The 18,356-nt window shown below is 39.7% G+C and overlaps 6 protein-coding genes across 6 annotated transcripts; 5 read left to right on the plus strand and 1 right to left on the minus strand.

Moving 5' to 3' along the window:
- Positions 1 to 7: 7 nt before the first annotated feature.
- Positions 8 to 453, plus strand: B0P05DRAFT_476854 (SCP2 sterol-binding domain-containing protein; the record flags this gene model as incomplete). Its single annotated transcript, XM_051574934.1, has 2 exons — positions 8 to 290; positions 344 to 453. The coding sequence occupies 2 exons, from the start codon at positions 8 to 10 to the stop codon at positions 451 to 453; spliced, it is 393 nt and encodes a 130-aa protein (XP_051431578.1).
- Positions 454 to 626: 173 nt separating this feature from the next.
- B0P05DRAFT_555629 (TAP42-like protein) lies at positions 627 to 1,877 on the plus strand. Its single transcript, XM_051579818.1, has 3 exons — positions 627 to 977; positions 1,028 to 1,629; positions 1,672 to 1,877. The coding sequence occupies exons 1-3, from the start codon at positions 666 to 668 to the stop codon at positions 1,808 to 1,810; spliced, it is 1,053 nt and encodes a 350-aa protein (XP_051431579.1). The 5' UTR covers positions 627 to 665; the 3' UTR covers positions 1,811 to 1,877.
- A 94-nt stretch (positions 1,878 to 1,971) lies between these two features.
- On the plus strand, positions 1,972 to 2,705 carry B0P05DRAFT_555632 (adenine phosphoribosyltransferase; the record flags this gene model as incomplete). The annotated part of the gene is made up of 4 exons (XM_051579819.1): positions 1,972 to 2,039; positions 2,099 to 2,219; positions 2,269 to 2,402; positions 2,448 to 2,705. Coding segments are annotated over 4 exons (539 nt in total), but the record flags the coding sequence as incomplete, so codon positions are not given.
- A 12,515-nt stretch (positions 2,706 to 15,220) lies between these two features.
- Positions 15,221 to 15,598, minus strand: B0P05DRAFT_555652 (H/ACA ribonucleoprotein complex subunit 3). Its single transcript, XM_051579820.1, has 2 exons — positions 15,506 to 15,598; positions 15,221 to 15,461 (listed from the first exon to the last, which is right to left on the minus strand). Exons 1-2 carry the CDS (start codon positions 15,557 to 15,559, stop codon positions 15,321 to 15,323), a joined length of 195 nt encoding a protein of 64 aa, XP_051431581.1. The 5' UTR covers positions 15,560 to 15,598; the 3' UTR covers positions 15,221 to 15,320.
- Positions 15,599 to 16,190: 592 nt separating this feature from the next.
- Positions 16,191 to 17,824, plus strand: B0P05DRAFT_581097 (beta-lactamase-like protein; the record flags this gene model as incomplete). The annotated part of the gene is made up of 3 exons (XM_051582070.1): positions 16,191 to 17,076; positions 17,123 to 17,535; positions 17,678 to 17,824. 3 exons carry the CDS (start codon positions 16,191 to 16,193, stop codon positions 17,822 to 17,824), a joined length of 1,446 nt encoding a protein of 481 aa, XP_051431582.1.
- Positions 17,825 to 17,992: 168 nt separating this feature from the next.
- Positions 17,993 to 18,352, plus strand: B0P05DRAFT_590311 (uncharacterized protein; the record flags this gene model as incomplete). The annotated part of the gene is made up of 1 exon (XM_051582798.1): positions 17,993 to 18,352. One exon carries the CDS (start codon positions 17,993 to 17,995, stop codon positions 18,350 to 18,352), a length of 360 nt encoding a protein of 119 aa, XP_051431583.1.
- Between the last annotated feature and the right edge of the window lie 4 nt (positions 18,353 to 18,356).

Here is an 18,356-nt window from a genome sequence, read left to right on the forward strand (position 1 = left end):
GTTCGCAATGTCTGATATCAAAACACCTGGTTTCCAAAGTTCTGAAGTCTTGAATTCTGTCAAGCAATCCGTAGATGTTCTTCCTGCTGAAGAAAAGGCTAAGCTCATTAAGCAAGTCAATGGTATCTTTGAATTCGTGATTAAGAATGGTGAAGGAAAGACAGAAACATTCACTATTGACCTCAAGAAGAATGGAGATGTTTTTAAAGGAAAGGGCCCAAACAAGGCTGATGCTATTATCAACATTGGTGATGCTGATTTCATCCAGTTGGCTACTGGTAAATTGAATGGTAAGTAGTAGTTATTTTATGATGAGCAATCTGACTGACATGTGATTCTTTAGGCCAAAAAGCTTACATGTCTGGTAAACTCAAGATTAAGGGTCAAATGATGTTGGCTACTAAGCTTGATACTGTCTTCAAGAAGCTTGCTGGTGGACAATCAAAATTGTAGATAACAATCATAAATAAAGCATACGTAAGCCATTTTCTTTATTTTCATGTGATATTCTGATGAGCATCACAACATAATGCCGTTCGTTTTTTTCCACTCTAAGACAAAATCAATTGAATTCACTGTCAGTTTGTTCCACAAGCAGCATGTATTGAGCCAATGACGCGTATTGGCTTTTTTTTTTTTTCCTTTCTTTCTCTCTAATCTTGACAATGTCTTCACTTGATGGCTTATCACTCGGACAACTGTTTCTTTCAGGTCAATCAATCCTTACCCAACTGGAGGACTCAACACTCTCAAGCACTGATCCTCAATATCAATCTCAAGTGAAAGATGCCATTCAACGTCTAACACGAGCAGATGAATTAATTACTCAACTTCATATTTTCAGTGATAACGAGATCCTCGAGGACATGAATACCAATGATCTCAAATTCTTATTGACAACCGCTTATTTAGGTGACTTGACCTTGAAATTATCAGGTAAAGATCTCGATCGAAGTACTGTCCTGAACCAGTCCAAGGTATATAACTCATTTGATGAGTCTAACGTATTGACATGTGTGTACAATAGGAATACATTCAACGCTTTCTCTGTGCTTGTCAAGATCATGAGCTTCTGAACAAAGAAGATGTCACTCTCATGCAACGCTTATCTCATAATGGCAAAGCACCTTCTGTTCCTGCAGCACAACAACGCGAACAAAAGATTGCTCGGTTTAAGCGTGAAAAGGCCATTAAACAGCAAATTCAACAACTTCGACAACATATTGACCAAGCCAATGAGAAACAAGACGATGAGGATCGAGACATTGATGAAACAGAGCGTGAATGGATCTTGGCTTTGATCCAACTTGAAATTGTAGGATCTTTAGAGAATTGGCATGCTATTGAACAAGAATTGGTGATGGTGAAAGAAATGGAAATTATGCGGGAAATGATGGAAAAAACAGGACGTAGTATGTTCCTAGAAAAACCTGTCAATACAAGAGCCAATTGGGGTAACGATAAACCTCTGCTAAACAAAGAAGGTAGACCACTTCAGCCTTTTGTGATTACAAACCAACGCGAACAGATCAAATCCAAAGTGTTTGGTTATGGACATAATCTACCTACCATGACCATTGATGAGTACTTGGAGCAAGAAATGGCTAGAGGAAATATCATTCAAGGAGGGTAAGTCACATAAAATCAAGTTTATGTAACTTATTCAGGTAGTGGTGAGCCACCTGAAAAACAACCTATTGATGATAATGACTATGAAGCTCAAGATGCGGAGACGATGAAAAAGAGGGAATGGGATGAATTCGTAGAAGCAAATCCAAGAGGTGCTGGCAACAGAGGAAACAAAGGATAATAAAATTATATATGCTATTTTGCAAAAGGATGATAAGCATATTGTATCACTTTTGATAACCCCTTTTTTTTTTTTTTTTTTTTTCCTAAATGGGCACAGTCACATTATTATAAAAGAAAAATATAAATTTTTTTTTTATTTCCTTCTTTCTTTCTTTAACACCATGACCAACTACGACATTGAACGTATCAAGAACTTGCTCGGTACACATGAAGACTTCCCTAAGAAGGTATATTGAAAATGAAATAAAAACATTTTTTTTTCTAATTTAAAGAATAAAATAAAAAGGGCATTGTATTCAAGGATATGTTCCCTGTCTTCCAAGACCCCACAGCTGTTGAAGCTCTTATTTCCAATATCGTTCAACACATCAACTCTACTTATAAGGAAAAGATTGATGCCGTTGTTGGTAATATACACGATACATGATGAAATGATGTTAATGCATAAATTTAAAGGTCTTGATGCCCGTGGTTTCTTGTTTGGCCCCTTGATTGCTCTTCGCTTGGGTGCTGCTTTTGTTCCCGTTCGTAAGCAAGGTAAATTGCCTGGTGAATGTGTTCAGGCTACTTATGTTAAGGAATATGGAGAAGTAAGTAGAGAGGAGTCATTTGCTTGATATTGATTCTTGTACTAGGATGTATTTGAGTTGCAAAAGTCTTCTCTCAAGGAAGGTGCTTGTGTTATTGTTGTTGATGATTTAATTGCCACCGGCGGTTCTGCTGCTGCTGCTGGTGAGTTGATTAAGAAGTGTAATGCTAAGACTATCGAGTACGTCTTTGTTATGGAACTTGATTTTTTGAATGGTTCTAAGGTTTTGGATGCACCCGTTTACTCGTTGATTCATTTGTAATTTTTGTCAAAAAAGAAATAAAACTCTGTTAGTTTATATGTACTTGCTTCTCTGTTGGAGAGAAAATGACTGTCTAATAACACCATTTAACTAGGGCTGATGCATTCATTTATTTATTACAGTGGCCAAAAATTATCTTTGTTGTGAGATGAAGAGAGAATAGATATTCAATAAGAGAAAAGGTAAGAACACAGAGAAAGTCCGTTAGAACTTGTATAGGTTTTTTTATTTCTCTAAGAAATGTTATCTCTTTCAATTGCTATAAAATGTCAAGGTATTTATACTTTTTCTTCTCGTTCAAAATATTGTTTTGGGTTAGCTTCTTGACTACGGATTGATTTGTTAGATCAGGAGCAATTAAGAGAAATGCCTCTAGGGGAAGTTGTCAGCTCAGCCAATAGTGCATGATCTGACCTGAACTTGAATAAACTACTACATATTTGTTAAATGCCAATGCTAATGTATTTGTCAGCTCTAACTGTCACTTAATGGGGGCCATTGGTAATAATAGAGTCACTAGGTCAATAATCTCTGGCTATGAGGATGATGTAGTACTTCTAGTGGAATGAGTGAATGTCAGTGACTATAGATCCATTGCAATTGCCATAGATGTAATCTGGTCTTTTGCCATGATCATCATTTATTGATTTATACATATGAATTCATATATGTTCACAACAAGTACGAACAATGCACATTGACTGCTCCCATTTTGAGTGAGAGGGTATATGCATTGAAAGACGGCAACTGGGTGACAGGAAAAGGACAGGAAGGAGAGACAAGAGCAGAGACACCACCAGAGCCACGGTTGTTTGCACCAACTACCTTTGATCCATATAGATGGTATTGCGACCAATCTATAGGAAGATAGCCGGCGGTGAGCCAAGTTTCGGTGATAAATAGGATATTTGTACAGAGAGCATGTGAAATAACATCGTGGATGGTCGTGGTTTTTAAGCCATTCGCATTCCAGATGCTAATGGAGAAGGAGCGGAGAGGGTTGGTTGATTCTTGTGGATTTGATGGAATATTCATTAATATTCCATTTCAGACTCATTGTCTGAAGCACCAGATGACTTGAACAAGAAAGCAGCCGATTTAGGGTCTTGTTTCTCCAAACGAGCACGAGCAGCAGAGAGAACAGTCTTGAGATCATCGTGATCAATCCAACCCAACTCCATGAAAGAGCGGGCAAGAGGACCAACAACGACAGGGCGAACAAAAGAGAGAGTATCAAGTGCACGATCATGCACAAGAGAGTGCATTTGTTGAGCACGATCATCAACAGAGAGAGCAGAAAACTTTGGATCAGCAAGGTGCTTAGGATCCAAAGGATCGAAGCCACCGATCAATTCAGCACCTACCTTTTGCATGATAGCAGTGAATTGCTCCACATACTGCACATGCATCAGGAGGCCAAGCACACCAGACGCAGGGAAAGAGACATCAAGGATACGTCCTGTATCCACACCAGAACGACGAAGATGAGAACGGACTTCAGCTCTATTGATCTTGCGAGAGCGACCAAGGTACACATATGTAAAGCCCTGTGGGCCTTTAGCAGCAGGGCTCACAAAGGCACGGGCAGCAGCAACTCGTTTCTTCTGCGAAACGCGGGCAGGACGGGCAGGGAGAGAGGCAGGCTTAGCAGCCTTGGCTGCCCAAGAGGAAGCATGGATGGATGAATCACCACTGCCTGGGTGTGTGGCAGTGGGAGTAGGGGGAGAGACAGGAGAAGAGACCTGAGCGTCGCCCCAGACAGTGAAAAATTGGACTCGAGAGTCCAGACACAAGAAAGGAGCTTGGTGTTTTCTGATTCCAAGAAAAATTTTTCCTGCTCAAGGATGGAAACTTTTTCTTTCAGAGCTATGAGTTCTGAAAAAACAGTTTCGTGTTGTTGTACCTGTTGTGCTAGGGTCAGCACAAGTTGATGCAACTGCTGGATGTCCAGGTGAGTTGCCATTTTGATGGATGGATGGTTGTTTTGGACGGATGAATGGTTTTGTGGACGGATGGATGATGTTTTAGACGGATGCACTAACGGATGGATAGGATGCAGCGTTGGATTTTTTGACAGAATGATCGAATCTAATTGGTCAAAACCAAAAAAAGTGATTGAAAAGCGAAAGAAAAGTGCCTGGCTGCTCGTTTAGCTCTGGTTAAAGATTATGTTTTATTGAATAAACAATTATATGGGCTACTCTATGGAATTGTATGAACAATTTTCAAGAGAGAAAAGGAGAGAGAGCGAAAAAAAAACCTGACAGAAACAGACAACAGGAAAAAAGAAGTGGAGACAGAAAGAGTAATGCATTGATGCTGTTGTGAGCATATAGAATCTCATGGTTCTTTCACATAAAAAACAGACCCATACCATGACCCCTCGAACACGGAGCATCGTCAACCTGAAAACAATACAAAGACCTGGTCACAAGCTGCTGCTCGAAACACTGTGTCCTGGCGTAGCCCTTCGCCTAGCACGAACACTCCATCAGCCACTAACTACACAACCTCCTCATCTAACTCTCGATGGGCATCAGCCTTAGATGTTACTTTTATCAGCACTCACACCTTTTATTGTTGGGCTGGAACAAGACAGTATCTTGATCGACATCACCAACATCCGAGATGTTAACCGCAAACACCTATCATTTTTTCGGCACCCTGCTTGTAGAGCGAAAGTACTTGCAACGCAGATTCATCGAAACTTGCTGGGACCTTGAGTCCTCCATATGTCAGGCATTATTGAACGAAGGGTTGGCTCTTGATGATAAAACAGTAATTAAAGGTTATCGCAGTCTTCCAACAGACGCAAAGATTGTCAGAGTAAAAGTTGAGCGCCTTCCTTTGATTCATCCCCTACGTTTGCGTGAATAAATGGTAGAACGTTTTTCCCATTTTGGTGAAGTCTTGGATGCTGGGCTTCACATGGATGGTAGTGTCTTTTTCGGACAAGGCTATGTAGTCCTTAACCTGAACAAGCCCCATCCTACCGATCCTCAAGCTCTTAGCAGAGTTATTGACTGGGTTAATAAAGAGAGAGATATTCTTCTTACTTGGGACGAAATGCCCCCCCCTTTTGTCGTTTCTGTCAAAAGTATGACCACTGCCGAGCTGATTGCGTTGAATTGACCAACAGCCGCCAATGTTTCAATTGCAGCGAGCGTGGCTATATAAGCAGGGATTGTCCTCGTAGAAGTCATGGCAATGGGCTTCCACACAATAAACGTGTTGGAACAAGCGCCACTAAAGCAGCTACTTCAATAACTGCTCCTACTCCTCAGCAGTCAAGCGACGCACCTGCTGCAAGAACAACTGCCTTTTTAAAGAAAGACAAAGCGAAAGAGAATGCAGTTGTCTCGGCCAATGGCAAGCAGAAACAAACGTTATTACCCATTTTGAAAAAGCAGGAAATTGAACAAACCAGGGATGAGAGTGATGACGATGTGGAAATTGACGTTGATGGGGGTGATGAAGAAAGCAAAGTTGAGGAAGCTATAGCTGTAGTGATCGGCAATTCCCTAATGAGACCCGATCAAATTTTTAACACTAAGCGAAGTAATCAACCGGTACAAAAGGACAAAATGGGTTTAGGCAATCCTCCTAGTAATTCTCCAGGAGATGAAACTTACACCCAACACTAATTTAAAAAATATGACTCAAAAACAGCTACAGATAGCCACACTTAACTGTCGTGGCCTCATCAAAGCGCATGATTCAATAAAACGTTCCTTATTCTTTCGATTTATACGCTCTACTCAATATGACATATTTTGCTTCCAAGAGACCCATGCCAATTCCTTAAGATCTAAATCTATACTCGATACAATGCTTCAGGCGAAATCCAGTATATGGACTGAACATTGCGGTATTGTATCATTCAATCCCAACTATGCTATTCAACAACATGAAGAGATCACTGCTCAAGGCAATAGATGCATCCTTGCTTCTGTCTCTGGCACTCAAGATCCTTCTTCTCCTATAATGTACATCGTTAATATTTATGCCCCTGCTGAGAGAACCGGTAGACTCCACTTCTTTAGAAATTTAGCTGCCAACTAAGCTCTTATGACCCAATTACGTTCTTCCACCGTCCCAACCATCATCGTTGGTGATTTCAATTATGACATTCACAAACAATCAAACATAGACGCAGATTGGACCACTCTACTGTCTGCACTATACCATAATTGTTTTGAACATGAACTGCTACCTACCTTTGTTGGCACCATCGGGAATCGTAGCCATATTGATTACATTTTCTGTTCATCACCACATGCATCCAATATCAAATATATGTCACAATCCTTTGTTAAGTACAGTTGGACGGATCATGCTTTACTGACGATCCATTATCAGCTTTCTTCAGCCGCAATGGGAAAGGGATCCTGGAAGGGTAATCCATTTTTGGCAAAATTGGCTGCTTTTCGAGAGGGTCTTACGGATCACATAGCAAAACATATTGAGCAAGAAAACCTACTTGATCCAAACTCTGGTAAATCCGTTCAGGACATTTGGGATTAATTAAAAGCACAAGTCAAGTTATACACTCGAAGTTTTCAGTTAGATAGGCTCAATTGGAGAACGAAAACCATTAAGCGTTTACAATCGAAACGAAACAGAATTCTTCGAGAGTATAAAAATACATCTATATTGTCGTCTTTGTTACCTTCGGTAGAATCCTTACTTAGTACACTACAAGAAGAGATGGCTGCAATTGATCAGTTGAAAGCAGGCAAAGTCTGGCGTGAAAAAGGAAAAAAATCTGCTGGCTATCTTAAACGATTGGCTACTACTCGTTCTTCTCAAAGGTCAATTCTTGCACTTCGAGACCCTCAGACTCAGACTCTTGTCTCCACTACTGCAAGCCTAACTGCTGTCATGGTTGACTTTTACAAGACTTTGTACGAGCCTGACCGCATCAAGTTAAGGGATGTACGATTACTATTGAGTTCTACCTACCAGGAAATCACTACTGAGCAAGCATCAACATTGATCAATCCGTTCACTTGGGATGAAATATTAGATGCAAGCAAACGCTCTCCTCGAAAAAGTAGTGCTGGTAGTGATGGTTTGCCTTATGAAATTCTTGGTATTGTCCTTCGCATCCCTTGCCTAAAGCCTCTAATACCTCAAGTATGCAACAATGATTTGTCCCAGTCTCTTTTTCCTGACTCTTGGCTAATATCATTGATGACATTGCTTCCGAAAAAGGGTGACTTAACATCTGCAAGCAACTATAGGCCAATACAATTGGTTAACACTGATAACAAAATCTTTACCAGAATTCTTAATCAGCGCATCATGTCGATAGCATCCCCCATGATCAATCGACACCAGCTAGGGTTTATGCCTGGAAGGTTCATTGCTGAACATGGTATGTTGACTCAAATAATCATGGAAAATGCTGCCTACAACTATAAGGAAGAAGATCAAGACTTAGGGCTACTACTAGACCAAGAAAAGGCTTACGATCGGGTTAATTTAGAATACCTATCTCTCGTACTACGGCACCTTGGTTTTCCTGAAACATTAGTCGATTGCCTATACTTTCTCTTCCAGCAAAACAAGATTCGTATCAACATGAATGGTTGGCTATCATCTACTCTAGTACCCAAACACCGTGGTTTGAAGCAAGGTGATCCAATCTCTTGTATTCTTTACAACTTCACCCTTGAACCTCTACTACAAACTATACTTATGGATGATTATCTTACTGGGTATCGCTTCAAATCTAATTTGACTGATATTCAGCCAATTCTGCCACCTATCAAGCTTCTAAGCTATGCGGATGATACTATGGTGTTCCTACACGATGTTGACGATTTGTTCAGACTACAAGTGCATTTGCGTACCTACTGTGATGCTTCCAACTCCAAAATCAACTTCAATAAAGTTCGAGCTCTTTCTCTATCAGGTAGAGATATGAATGACAAGTGGATATCCGTATTAGAAGACCTTGAAATCAGCAAAATTTGGGATTCCAGCGATACTGATCCCATTATTTACTTGGGCTTCCCTCTGATACAATCATCCACTCAGCGAACATCCTTCTTCTCCTCGTTTATTGGATCTTTAAAAGCAGCCGCTGATTCTTATGCCAGCCGCAACCTTTCAGTTTTAGGACGCGCTACTGTAGCAAATACGCTCATTCTGTCAAAATGTTAGTATCTGCTAGGAGTCACACCCGTAACAAAAGCCATTGTTCAGTCGATCAAAAGTGTAATCACATCATTTGTCACTCATGGTATTTTTCCTCGCCTAAGTTGGAAACTGATGACTACACCTAGAAGATTTGGTGGTTTAGGTGCCTTGGACCTTGAGACACAGCAAAGCTCATTGTACTTCCGTTGGGTTCATCCGCTCATTCACCCAACAGCAGAACGTAGTCTAGTGCATGATTTCGCTCTCCATCATTGCTGCCAACTACTTCAAACGGACAATCTTTTGCTTCACTTACTTTTCTCTCGAGCTCGTCCACATTCGTTTAGATTCATGGCTACCAACACCGTCACAATAATCTGTCGAACTATGGACTTTATTCCACGCAATAATTACACATACATGCCTAGCTCGATTGACTGTCTTCTGCTACCTCTCTCTGTAATTGTTCCCCTCTCTGCCTCTAGTATTTTGTCTCCAAAACTACGGTCTCTTCCTGTTTCTGCTCTATATGCCTATCATCCTCAAGGACATTTCCTCCGACCCATTGTAGAGGGCTAATATCTCTGGAGATCTATTCTTTGTCAACCGAAAGTTTCTTAGAGCGGTGAATGATGGTAGATGCCAACTGGAACCCTTTTTCCAACAATGCCTTGCCTCCTCTTCCCTTGACCTTTACAATCCTGTCTACGTACCAACAATCAAGCGCTCTACTGGATTTTGTTCTTTTATTCATGCCTTGCACCTACCAATTACAGATCCTCAAAATGATACCTTTCAATATGCTCGACGTTCTTTTAAAGCCGCATTGGTAAAAGCATCTATGCAGGGATTTGTTGGTCAATCTTCTGTCTCTCCTTCTGCTTGGAAGCTCTTTTGGTGCATGACTTTTACCAGCGTATAGCGTAACACTATTTACTGTTTGCTAACTGGGAAAGTCCTTACCAAATCCCTTCTCTTCAACATGTCTCTTTCCACTGCTCCTACCCCACTTTGTTCCTTTTGTCAAGAAGTTGAAACTGACTTCTACTTTCTCTTTCGATGCCCCCAGAAATTCATCTTCTGGGATATTGTTATTCGTGAATTTCTTTGGCCTGGTACCTCTATCGATGATATCTCCTCAGCTCTTCAATCCCTAGATTTCAACAAAATCAATTTCAACAATTCTTGTCCGATTGAAGTCGAAACTTTACTTGTCATTGCTCTCTCAGAACTTTGGAAAGCTCATTGGGCTCATATACATCGAAGAGAGCCCTTCCTTGCAAGTATAGCATTCAGTCAAACCCTCCGGGCAGTTGGCCGCCACGCTGCTGAAGAGACAAATTGTCTCGACTGATTCCTTCATCTCTCCTTCTTCGTTTCATCATTGTTTCGCTTAGTTTAAACTTTTATATAGTCCTTGTCTCATTTTTAATTTTATTTTATCTCTTTTAACTTTATAATATCTCATTGTCGAGCACCTCTTTTTTGTAGCCCTATCGCGCTACAAAATATAGAATCTGTATACATACTACAAATAAATATCAGACTTTATTATCACGTACAGATATTCATGGCTAAGTGACCAGAATACAGATACATTAGCTGTAATAGATCGTATGCTCGCTTCATCTATTCATCCTAGTATCGTCATCATTATCTTTGTCGACGTTGATCTCTGTCTGGCCAAAGTTGCTACTTTTGACTTCAATACTGCTTTGCCCTTCAGGCTTGGATGCTTCTTTTCTTGGTTGGGTGGTCTTTCCAAGAGCTGATCTTTCTCTCTTTGAACGCTTGCTGGGCGTCATAGACTGTTTCTTAGGACATTCAAACGAGCGGTGTCCTAATTGATGGCACGCATAACATATAATTCTAGCTTTCGACTTCTCACATTCAAACTTTGTGTGTCCAGTTTGGTGGCAATACCTGCACCAAGTGGACATATTGTTCCAGGTTGCGTGGAATATTTGATTTTCGCTTTCGCACCAACGATTGTTATGCTCCAAAGGCTGATACTTGGGGTTGTCTGTTGATTCTGAGGGACCAGAAGGAATACCAATGACAGCATATTCTGCGCCCATAAACCATCCGGTGGTGGTTTCTGTATTGATTCCTACATCAATTACCTTTCCAAATGGAGCTAAACTCAAGAACTACCTTTTTGGGACGTAAAGGTAATTCGGATAATTTCACAGTAACAAATCAGAGTGTGGCATCTGCTGTCCTGCAAGAGAAAATTCGCAATTTTGACTTTTTAAAGACTACACCATGCTCCATAAGATCGTTGTCATCATCATCTTTTTCGATATACAATTCCAGGTACTGAGTTGGACCGTCTCTCAAGATGGAGCAAGCGTAGATCTTTGGGCGTTGAGCGCTGATTTCCTGCATACACTGGAGACCAGTGTATTCTTTCTTAACTGGAGTAATGTCGAGTAAGAAAGCATCCTCATGGCTAGCTGCTCAATAAGTTCTCGACTGAAATTCTCGCAAAGGTGAGTCTGCATCTTTGTTAGGTTCAACGATGCCTTGGTGCATGAGTGATACTCGAGTTCTAGCTGCTACACTAGCATATGATCTTAGTTGTTGGGTGGCTTTTAGGTTTGGAGATTTGTCAATCCCCGCAACCGACTAAAAGTGTTAAGAGTTGGTAAGAGCCATGTACTTTTTAGCTTGTGTTACTTCGCCAACTTAACATAAAACGCTTATTTAATGCGTGTAACGCTTCAACATTTAACTTGGCACAGGTCCACTTACAATTCGAATTGAGGCATTTCTTGTCTCAAACAATGTTTCATTTAAACGTTCCTTGTCAACGTATCAGTAAGATACGAAACGAATATAAATAGCCATAAGAAAATAAGGTATCGCACTCAAAAACCAGTAAAAAAATAAAATGTCTTATGCTGCTATTATGTGAGACTATGTCTTCAAGCCTAAATCAAATAAACTTCGCTTCATTCTTTTTTTTTTTGTATTGATACTAGTCATAAGATATGGAGAATTTCAAATAATATTATCAATCATTTCACTCATATCAACATAAGTCTTTTGAATTATTGTTGTAGCCTCATATTGTCCAAATACGGAATAAAAAATATGTAAAAAAGACTTCAGAAAATTGAATGCAACTTTGTCAAACTTTCATATATAAACACAGTTCTCTGCATATTACTTCAACAGAGATTTTAAATGCACGCTGATAGAATAATAAGGCGTTGATTTTTAATAAGGGTATTAATATTAAGAATGAGGTTAAAAATGTCGAAAATTTATGTGATTCAAGCTTTGTATATTTAGTATATTCATAATAGGTTGGTTTGATGCCTATATTCCCCTTGATATTGAAAAGATATACAAACGTTCAATCTTAATTACTAGAAATACGATGAATATAAACTCTTTGTCAACAAGTCTATTTCTAAATATAAACCTACAATGTTGAAATAGAGCTTTAAAGATAAAACGCTTCACTCTGAAGAGAATTGTAGCCATTGGTTGCAGATAATCTAGCTTTGGCTTCGACAGAGAACGGCCAGATTTTAAAACTGACTCTTGGCTAGCGACGTCTAGGGAAGCCAAGAAGAGAGCTGCATAGTATTTGAAGAAAATCAAAGAAGTCAAATCAAATTACAGTAGAAACAAAAAAAAAAAAGGTTACGGGAACTTGTTACTAAACTGCACTTGATCAACCAGCAACAGTTCAAAGTGAAAGCCCTATTTGGCTACATCACAACACTGCGACAGCAGATAAAACCGGTATACTGAATCGGTGTACCCGAAGTTTGAAAATAGGGGTAATGTTAATCTTTTTAGGATTGCCCCTTCTCTAACTACAATTGTATGAACCATACTTAAATGTTTGTTTATTGTTGCTACTCAATTTTTAGGATAGCTCATCCTGGTTTATTTGTTTCAAACTTTGTCACCAAGTTTAATACTCTAAGCTAACAAAAAAAAAAGATTTATTAATTCTTCTAATCATTATGTAGAAGTTTACCTATAATCGCTGACATTTGTATCATTGAGATTTCCTATACAATAAAAACAAATCGATAGATATAGGACAAGCTAACCAGATGTTATCTAAGATCCTTGATGCATTGCTTGATTTAGATGATTTACATTTCAGATAAATGACTATATATGGATAGAACTGTATATAAATATATCATTGTAACTGATTCCGGACGACTGCTTTGGCTATTGGCTAACTGGGATGACACTCATAGCGGTCACAATCTGATGTTTGTGCTTACACAAAAGCAACGAGTAATATGGAGAAGAACAATATCACTAGCAAATTAGAAATAGATGTAGCAAACACCAGATTTTAACGTTATGAATTATGAATACATTTGCTCGAGAATTGTATTAGGAGATAATACAATCGGTTTGATTCAAGAACAACAGAATGCTCTATTGATTGAAATAATCATTGACAAGAAAAACTATTTATATGAACTGAATCTATAATATTATTGTTTTATATGTATTTCACTACAGCTATGGTCTGTTTGCTTGCAATTGACATCTTCACAAATAAAGTGCTCTTTATAGATTAAAGACTTTTGTCACATTGTGTTGTCGCTGTATGAAGACAACGGATGCTGCCATCCTGAATGTAGTGAGTCCGCAATAAAACTATGAGCTTCAAGAGATTACTGCTTCCAAGCACCACAATTGGATGATGAAGGCAAAGAACAAGTTGCTTTCGATTTTTGAGTATCATGTACTCTATGCAGAGTGAAAAGAACAAGCCTTGAGTCACCAAATAGCCAACATAAGAGAACAAACATATCCAGCCCTTCAGCTGGAATAAGGCTAGCTTCTTACAAAGTAAACATTTGGAGCTGCACGTAGCTACTTTGCTTGCCAAGACTCTGAACGAACCAGATGTCGGCCAGAACCAGTCAAAGCAATGGCAAACAAAGGGGTCAAAAGGTTACTACAGAGCGCATGTCAGAGTCCGAACTTTTTTAGTTCTGTGATCTCTCACAGCCCATAAGACGCCACTCCCGCGGACAGTTCCTCCATAGCACTAACTTTTCTTCCGTGCCCTTGCAAGTAAGGGAACCCTGCTACTGTGCCAATTTGTAGGATCAGTAAGGATAAGCCTAAGCAAACATGGTATGTAATTAGTATCAGTCAAAAAAAAATTTTTCTTATCACTTCCCTGGTATCGACATCAGTAAGTCCAAGTTGCACGTAGCTACTTTGCTTGCCAAGACTCTGAACGAACCAGATGTCGGCCAGAACCAGTCAAAGCAATGGCAAACAAAGGGGTCAAAAGGTTACTACAGAGCGCATGTCAGAGTCCGAACTTTTTTAGTTCTGTGATCTCTCACAGCCCATAAGACGCCACTCCCGCGGACAGTTCCTCCATAGCACTAACTTTTCTTCCGTGCCCTTGCAAGTAAGGGAACCCTGCTACTGTGCCAATTTGTAGGATCAGTAAGGATAAGCCTAAGCAAACATGGTATGTAATTAGTATCAGTCAAAAAAAAATTTTTCTTATCACTTCCCTGGTATCGACATCAGTAAGTCCAAGTTGCACGTAGCTACTTTGCTTGCCAAGACTCTGAACGAACCAGATGTCGGCCGGAACCAGTCAAAGCAATGGCAAACAAAGGGGTCAAAAGGTTACTACAGAGCGCATGTCAGAGTCCGAACTTTTTTAGTTCTGCGATTTCTCACAGCCCATAAGACGCCACTCCCGCGGACAGTTCCTCCATAGCACTAACTTTTCTTCCGTGCCCTTGCAAGTAAGGGAACCCTGCTACTGTGCTGCGGAATATATCAAAAGAAAAAGAGTTTTTTTTCCCTTGGCGTATAAAACTGGTGTACTCGGACTTTGAATACGGTTAAGTAAGCCACTAGGGTACCAATTACGTTCTACACTTTTTGGTCCCTTTGCACCGTGTTTTTTAAAAACTTCTTTTTGTGATAGTTGGCAGACAGTGAATATCGTAAACAAAACTACTTCAAGGTTCGGTTTCCTGAAGGTAATCACACCGAGGCTTTCGATATTCAGTCTTATCATGGAAAGAAAAGATATTCTCGAATTGTAATAATTCAATGATTATGATATTTCGCATTACTTTGAGTGATCCGCACTAAATGAAGTAGTTCCTCCTTACTTGGTACATTTGCACTAGAGAGCAACTAGAACATAAACTGGTATGCCATAAAACAACAAGAGCAGTCAACTCTCATAAACAGTCGCTTACGTTGTAAAAGACCTTCATGCCAATACACTCACTGCTTAAAGGATGATAAAGAAACATAAGATTTAAACTAAATATAGAGTTGCTGACAGTAAAAAATGCAAAGTATTTTTCGGAATTCGACATGTGTATAATACTGTCTCATATTGAATCACTATAACAATAGCCTAGATTACCTTTCCCCTGTTTGTGTCTATATATTTTTTTTGTCTGTTTATTACATCCTCCTTCTGTTCAAATAAATGTTAATTTACAATGTATATAAAAAATGCGATATGTATAGAAATGATTAAAGAGCACGAGCAGGAAGTTGAGTAGGCAAAATCTTGAATCTCTTCTTAATAGTGACACGTTGACGAGAGAACTTGTCATCGGGAGAGAAACGTGCAGGATGAGCAGACTTGGTGGGCATACCCTTAGGATCAGTTTTCTATAACCGAGATCAGTATAAAAACCTATGTTCATATGACTTACCTTGAGAGTATAGATACGCTCTCCTTGGTCGTTTAAATAATACATCAAATACATCTTTGCCAATAGTCTTTAAAGAAAAAAGAGACAAAACAAGAAAAGGCTCTCCAAAAAAAAAAAGAAAAAAAAAAAGTCTCTTTGAGGTTTGTGACTGGCAGTTCTTAAAAGCCACGACATTGGTTCATGCACACTTTTGTTTCTTTCATTTTGATAAACAATGAAATTACAATGTCTCGACCATAAAGGCTCTACACCTAATACTTTTCTATGTAAAATAAATCAACATACAGTGCTTATCAATTGTCCTCTTGAGACACGGACGATATCAAAACCTGAGTCTTCATCGCCTGTTGAACCAACTACCCATGATCTCGCGTCAATATTAGCTACGTTCAGTACTCAAGGAAAACGTACAATGGATACACAGTACTCGCTTCTTCAGACAAGCATGAATCACTGTGACCATCTCAGCGTATTTCGTACACCTGACTTTAGTTTAATCAATCTAGACAGTATTGACTTGGTACTGATAGCCAATAGTCAATGCATGTTGGGGTTGCCTTATTTGACCGAATATTTAGGCTATCAAGGCAGAATTATTGCAACTGAACCCACCATTGAATATGCCAAGTAAGTCGAATGATGCACCTCTATCTATGTGTGAGGCTGATACAGGGATAGACAACGTATGGAAGAATTAGTCATTTACCATGGACAGACAGCCACTCAGACAGAACCTTCTTCCTCCACTCATTTCTCACAACTCGGCGATATGTTTCAACAAGCCATTCCAGAAGGCTGGCGATCCATCTATACATCCAAAGACATCGTGTCCTGCATAGAGAAAATCCAGCCTGTCCGATACACCGAAACACTCTCGCTTTTCTCGACATTGAACGTTATCCCTTACAGCTCGGGATACTCACTTGGCAGCGCTAACTGGCTTTTAGAGACCAGTTTTAAACGTATTGCTTTTCTGTCGACCTCGTCTGTCTATACACACCTTCATCCAGCACCGTTTGATGATGATATCCTGAAAGACACAGATGTGGTTGTTGTGGCTGGACTCACACAACCCTCAGAAAAAGACGCGTCGTTTGAACGAGCCAAGTCACGTCTGTTGGTCCAATTAGCACGGACCATTCAATCGCTGCATAATGTCGTGCTTGTCTGTCCAGCATCTGGCATCCTGTTTGATTTAATAGGCGACATTGAGGCTTATTTTCGGTCGCTGGGGAAAGAAATCGGACCTGAGCGACATCAGACGCCTATATATGTAGTCAATCCAATGGCAGATCAAAGTCTCAAATACGCTAATATCTGTGGTGAATGGATGAACAGTGGTCGACATGACCTGTTGTATTTGCCTCAAATGCCATTGACGCATGGTGAATTGATGAACACTGGTGCTGTACAGTCCATTACATCGTTAGAGGCAGCCTTGTTGTCTAAAAAGACCATACGTGAACCATGTATTGTGTTTACTGGTGATTCAGCGTGTATCACAAAGGGGTTTCTATCTTGGTTCCTAGAGCATTGGGGAGCATCTGAATTAAATACGTGTATATTTATAGGTAACATTTGCCCCTTTTTAAATAGACTCTGTTGACATTTAATTAGACCCTGATACACCTCATCCTATTCAACAACACATACCTCCACAGTGCAAAATGAACTGTATTCGTTTACCTTTAGATACACGCTTAAAACTAGAAGATGTGCCTTCTATTCTACATACGCATTGGCAAACCCATGCCAGTGCAAAGCATTTGCTATTGCCTAAAATGAAAGGGTCTGGTCTGATTAAAGAACAAGTGTCTGATACGCAAGTCTCTATTTATGAACCTGGGCAAGTGATTCGTATTGATCTCCAGCGTGATTGGGAGCGCATCTCTGTCAGTGAGAAATTAGCCAAGTCGATTGAACCCAACATGATGCCAGCGACAGTCAATGGTATCTCTACTGTATGGGCACCTATCCATGGTACTTTAAACTATTACAACAATCGGCTTGAGATCCAACCCAGTACAAGTGTAAGAGATGATCAACTGTTTATCCATCGATATACAAAGATCAATACGGATTTGAATATTATCATTAAGCGATTTGAAGAGGTACGTTGTGCTCAGCTAAACCATAGCTTAACGCACTTGATAGCATGCTATACCCATACAGATTACAAAAGACATCAATGGCATTACTACCATTCATTTACCAAAAGATATGGATGCAAAAGTGATTATGAATGGTTCAAGTACGACTGTGGTGACGAATAATGATCAAGTCAGAGCTTTATTACGAAAGATGACAGTAATTGAATAACCTATTGTCCGGAATAAACAAAGCCATGCTATACTCATCCGGCTTGGACTTGACAATGCTTTCTCTCCTTATTATCTATTTGTTCATTATCATGTTTGTTGTAACTCTTGTTTTTCCGAGCATAAGATACGAGATCCATGTTTGCTCTCTTTCTTTCTCTCTTTAACCATGAACGAAAAAAGAACTTCACCACCACCACCTAAATATGAACATATCATAAAAACATCGCCTCCTCCTCCCAGCTACATTCAGTCCACAGTGCGACTACAGTACAAGAACCAACCGTATATTACTGATCTAGATCAAGTCGCATTTCGATCCCAGTATCTGGAATTCCGTCCTACAGATACCATGTCCGATATAGCGCAATGGCCTTTGCGTCAACGTCTTGTCTTCTATCTCAAGACATGGGCAACGACAGCCTATGATGGTCGATTGATCTTCTTTGCGTTTTTTGTCGTGGGATCCTTAGTGACCATGGGACTTGTGGTCTCTTTTATTGCTCTTCCTAGTTTAATAAAGCATTGATGGA

This window comes from Gilbertella persicaria (genome assembly GCF_025201335.1).
Source record: "Gilbertella persicaria strain CBS 190.32 chromosome Unknown B0P05scaffold_43, whole genome shotgun sequence".
Lineage (NCBI taxonomy): Eukaryota > Fungi > Mucoromycota > Mucoromycetes > Mucorales > Choanephoraceae > Gilbertella > Gilbertella persicaria.

Coding starts and splice junctions, on each gene's coding strand:
- B0P05DRAFT_555652 (XM_051579820.1), bottom strand. CDS start 15,559: ATGTATTTGATGTATTATTTAAACGACCAAGGAGAGCGTATCTATACT. Junction 15,462..15,505: donor AGCGTATCTATACTCTCAAG/GTAAGTCATATG, acceptor TCTCGGTTATAG/AAAACTGATCCTAAGGGTAT.
- B0P05DRAFT_555629 (XM_051579818.1), top strand. CDS start 666: ATGTCTTCACTTGATGGCTTATCACTCGGACAACTGTTTCTTTCAGGT. Junction 978..1,027: donor CTGTCCTGAACCAGTCCAAG/GTATATAACTCA, acceptor TGTGTACAATAG/GAATACATTCAACGCTTTCT. Junction 1,630..1,671: donor GGAAATATCATTCAAGGAGG/GTAAGTCACATA, acceptor TTATTCAGGTAG/TGGTGAGCCACCTGAAAAAC.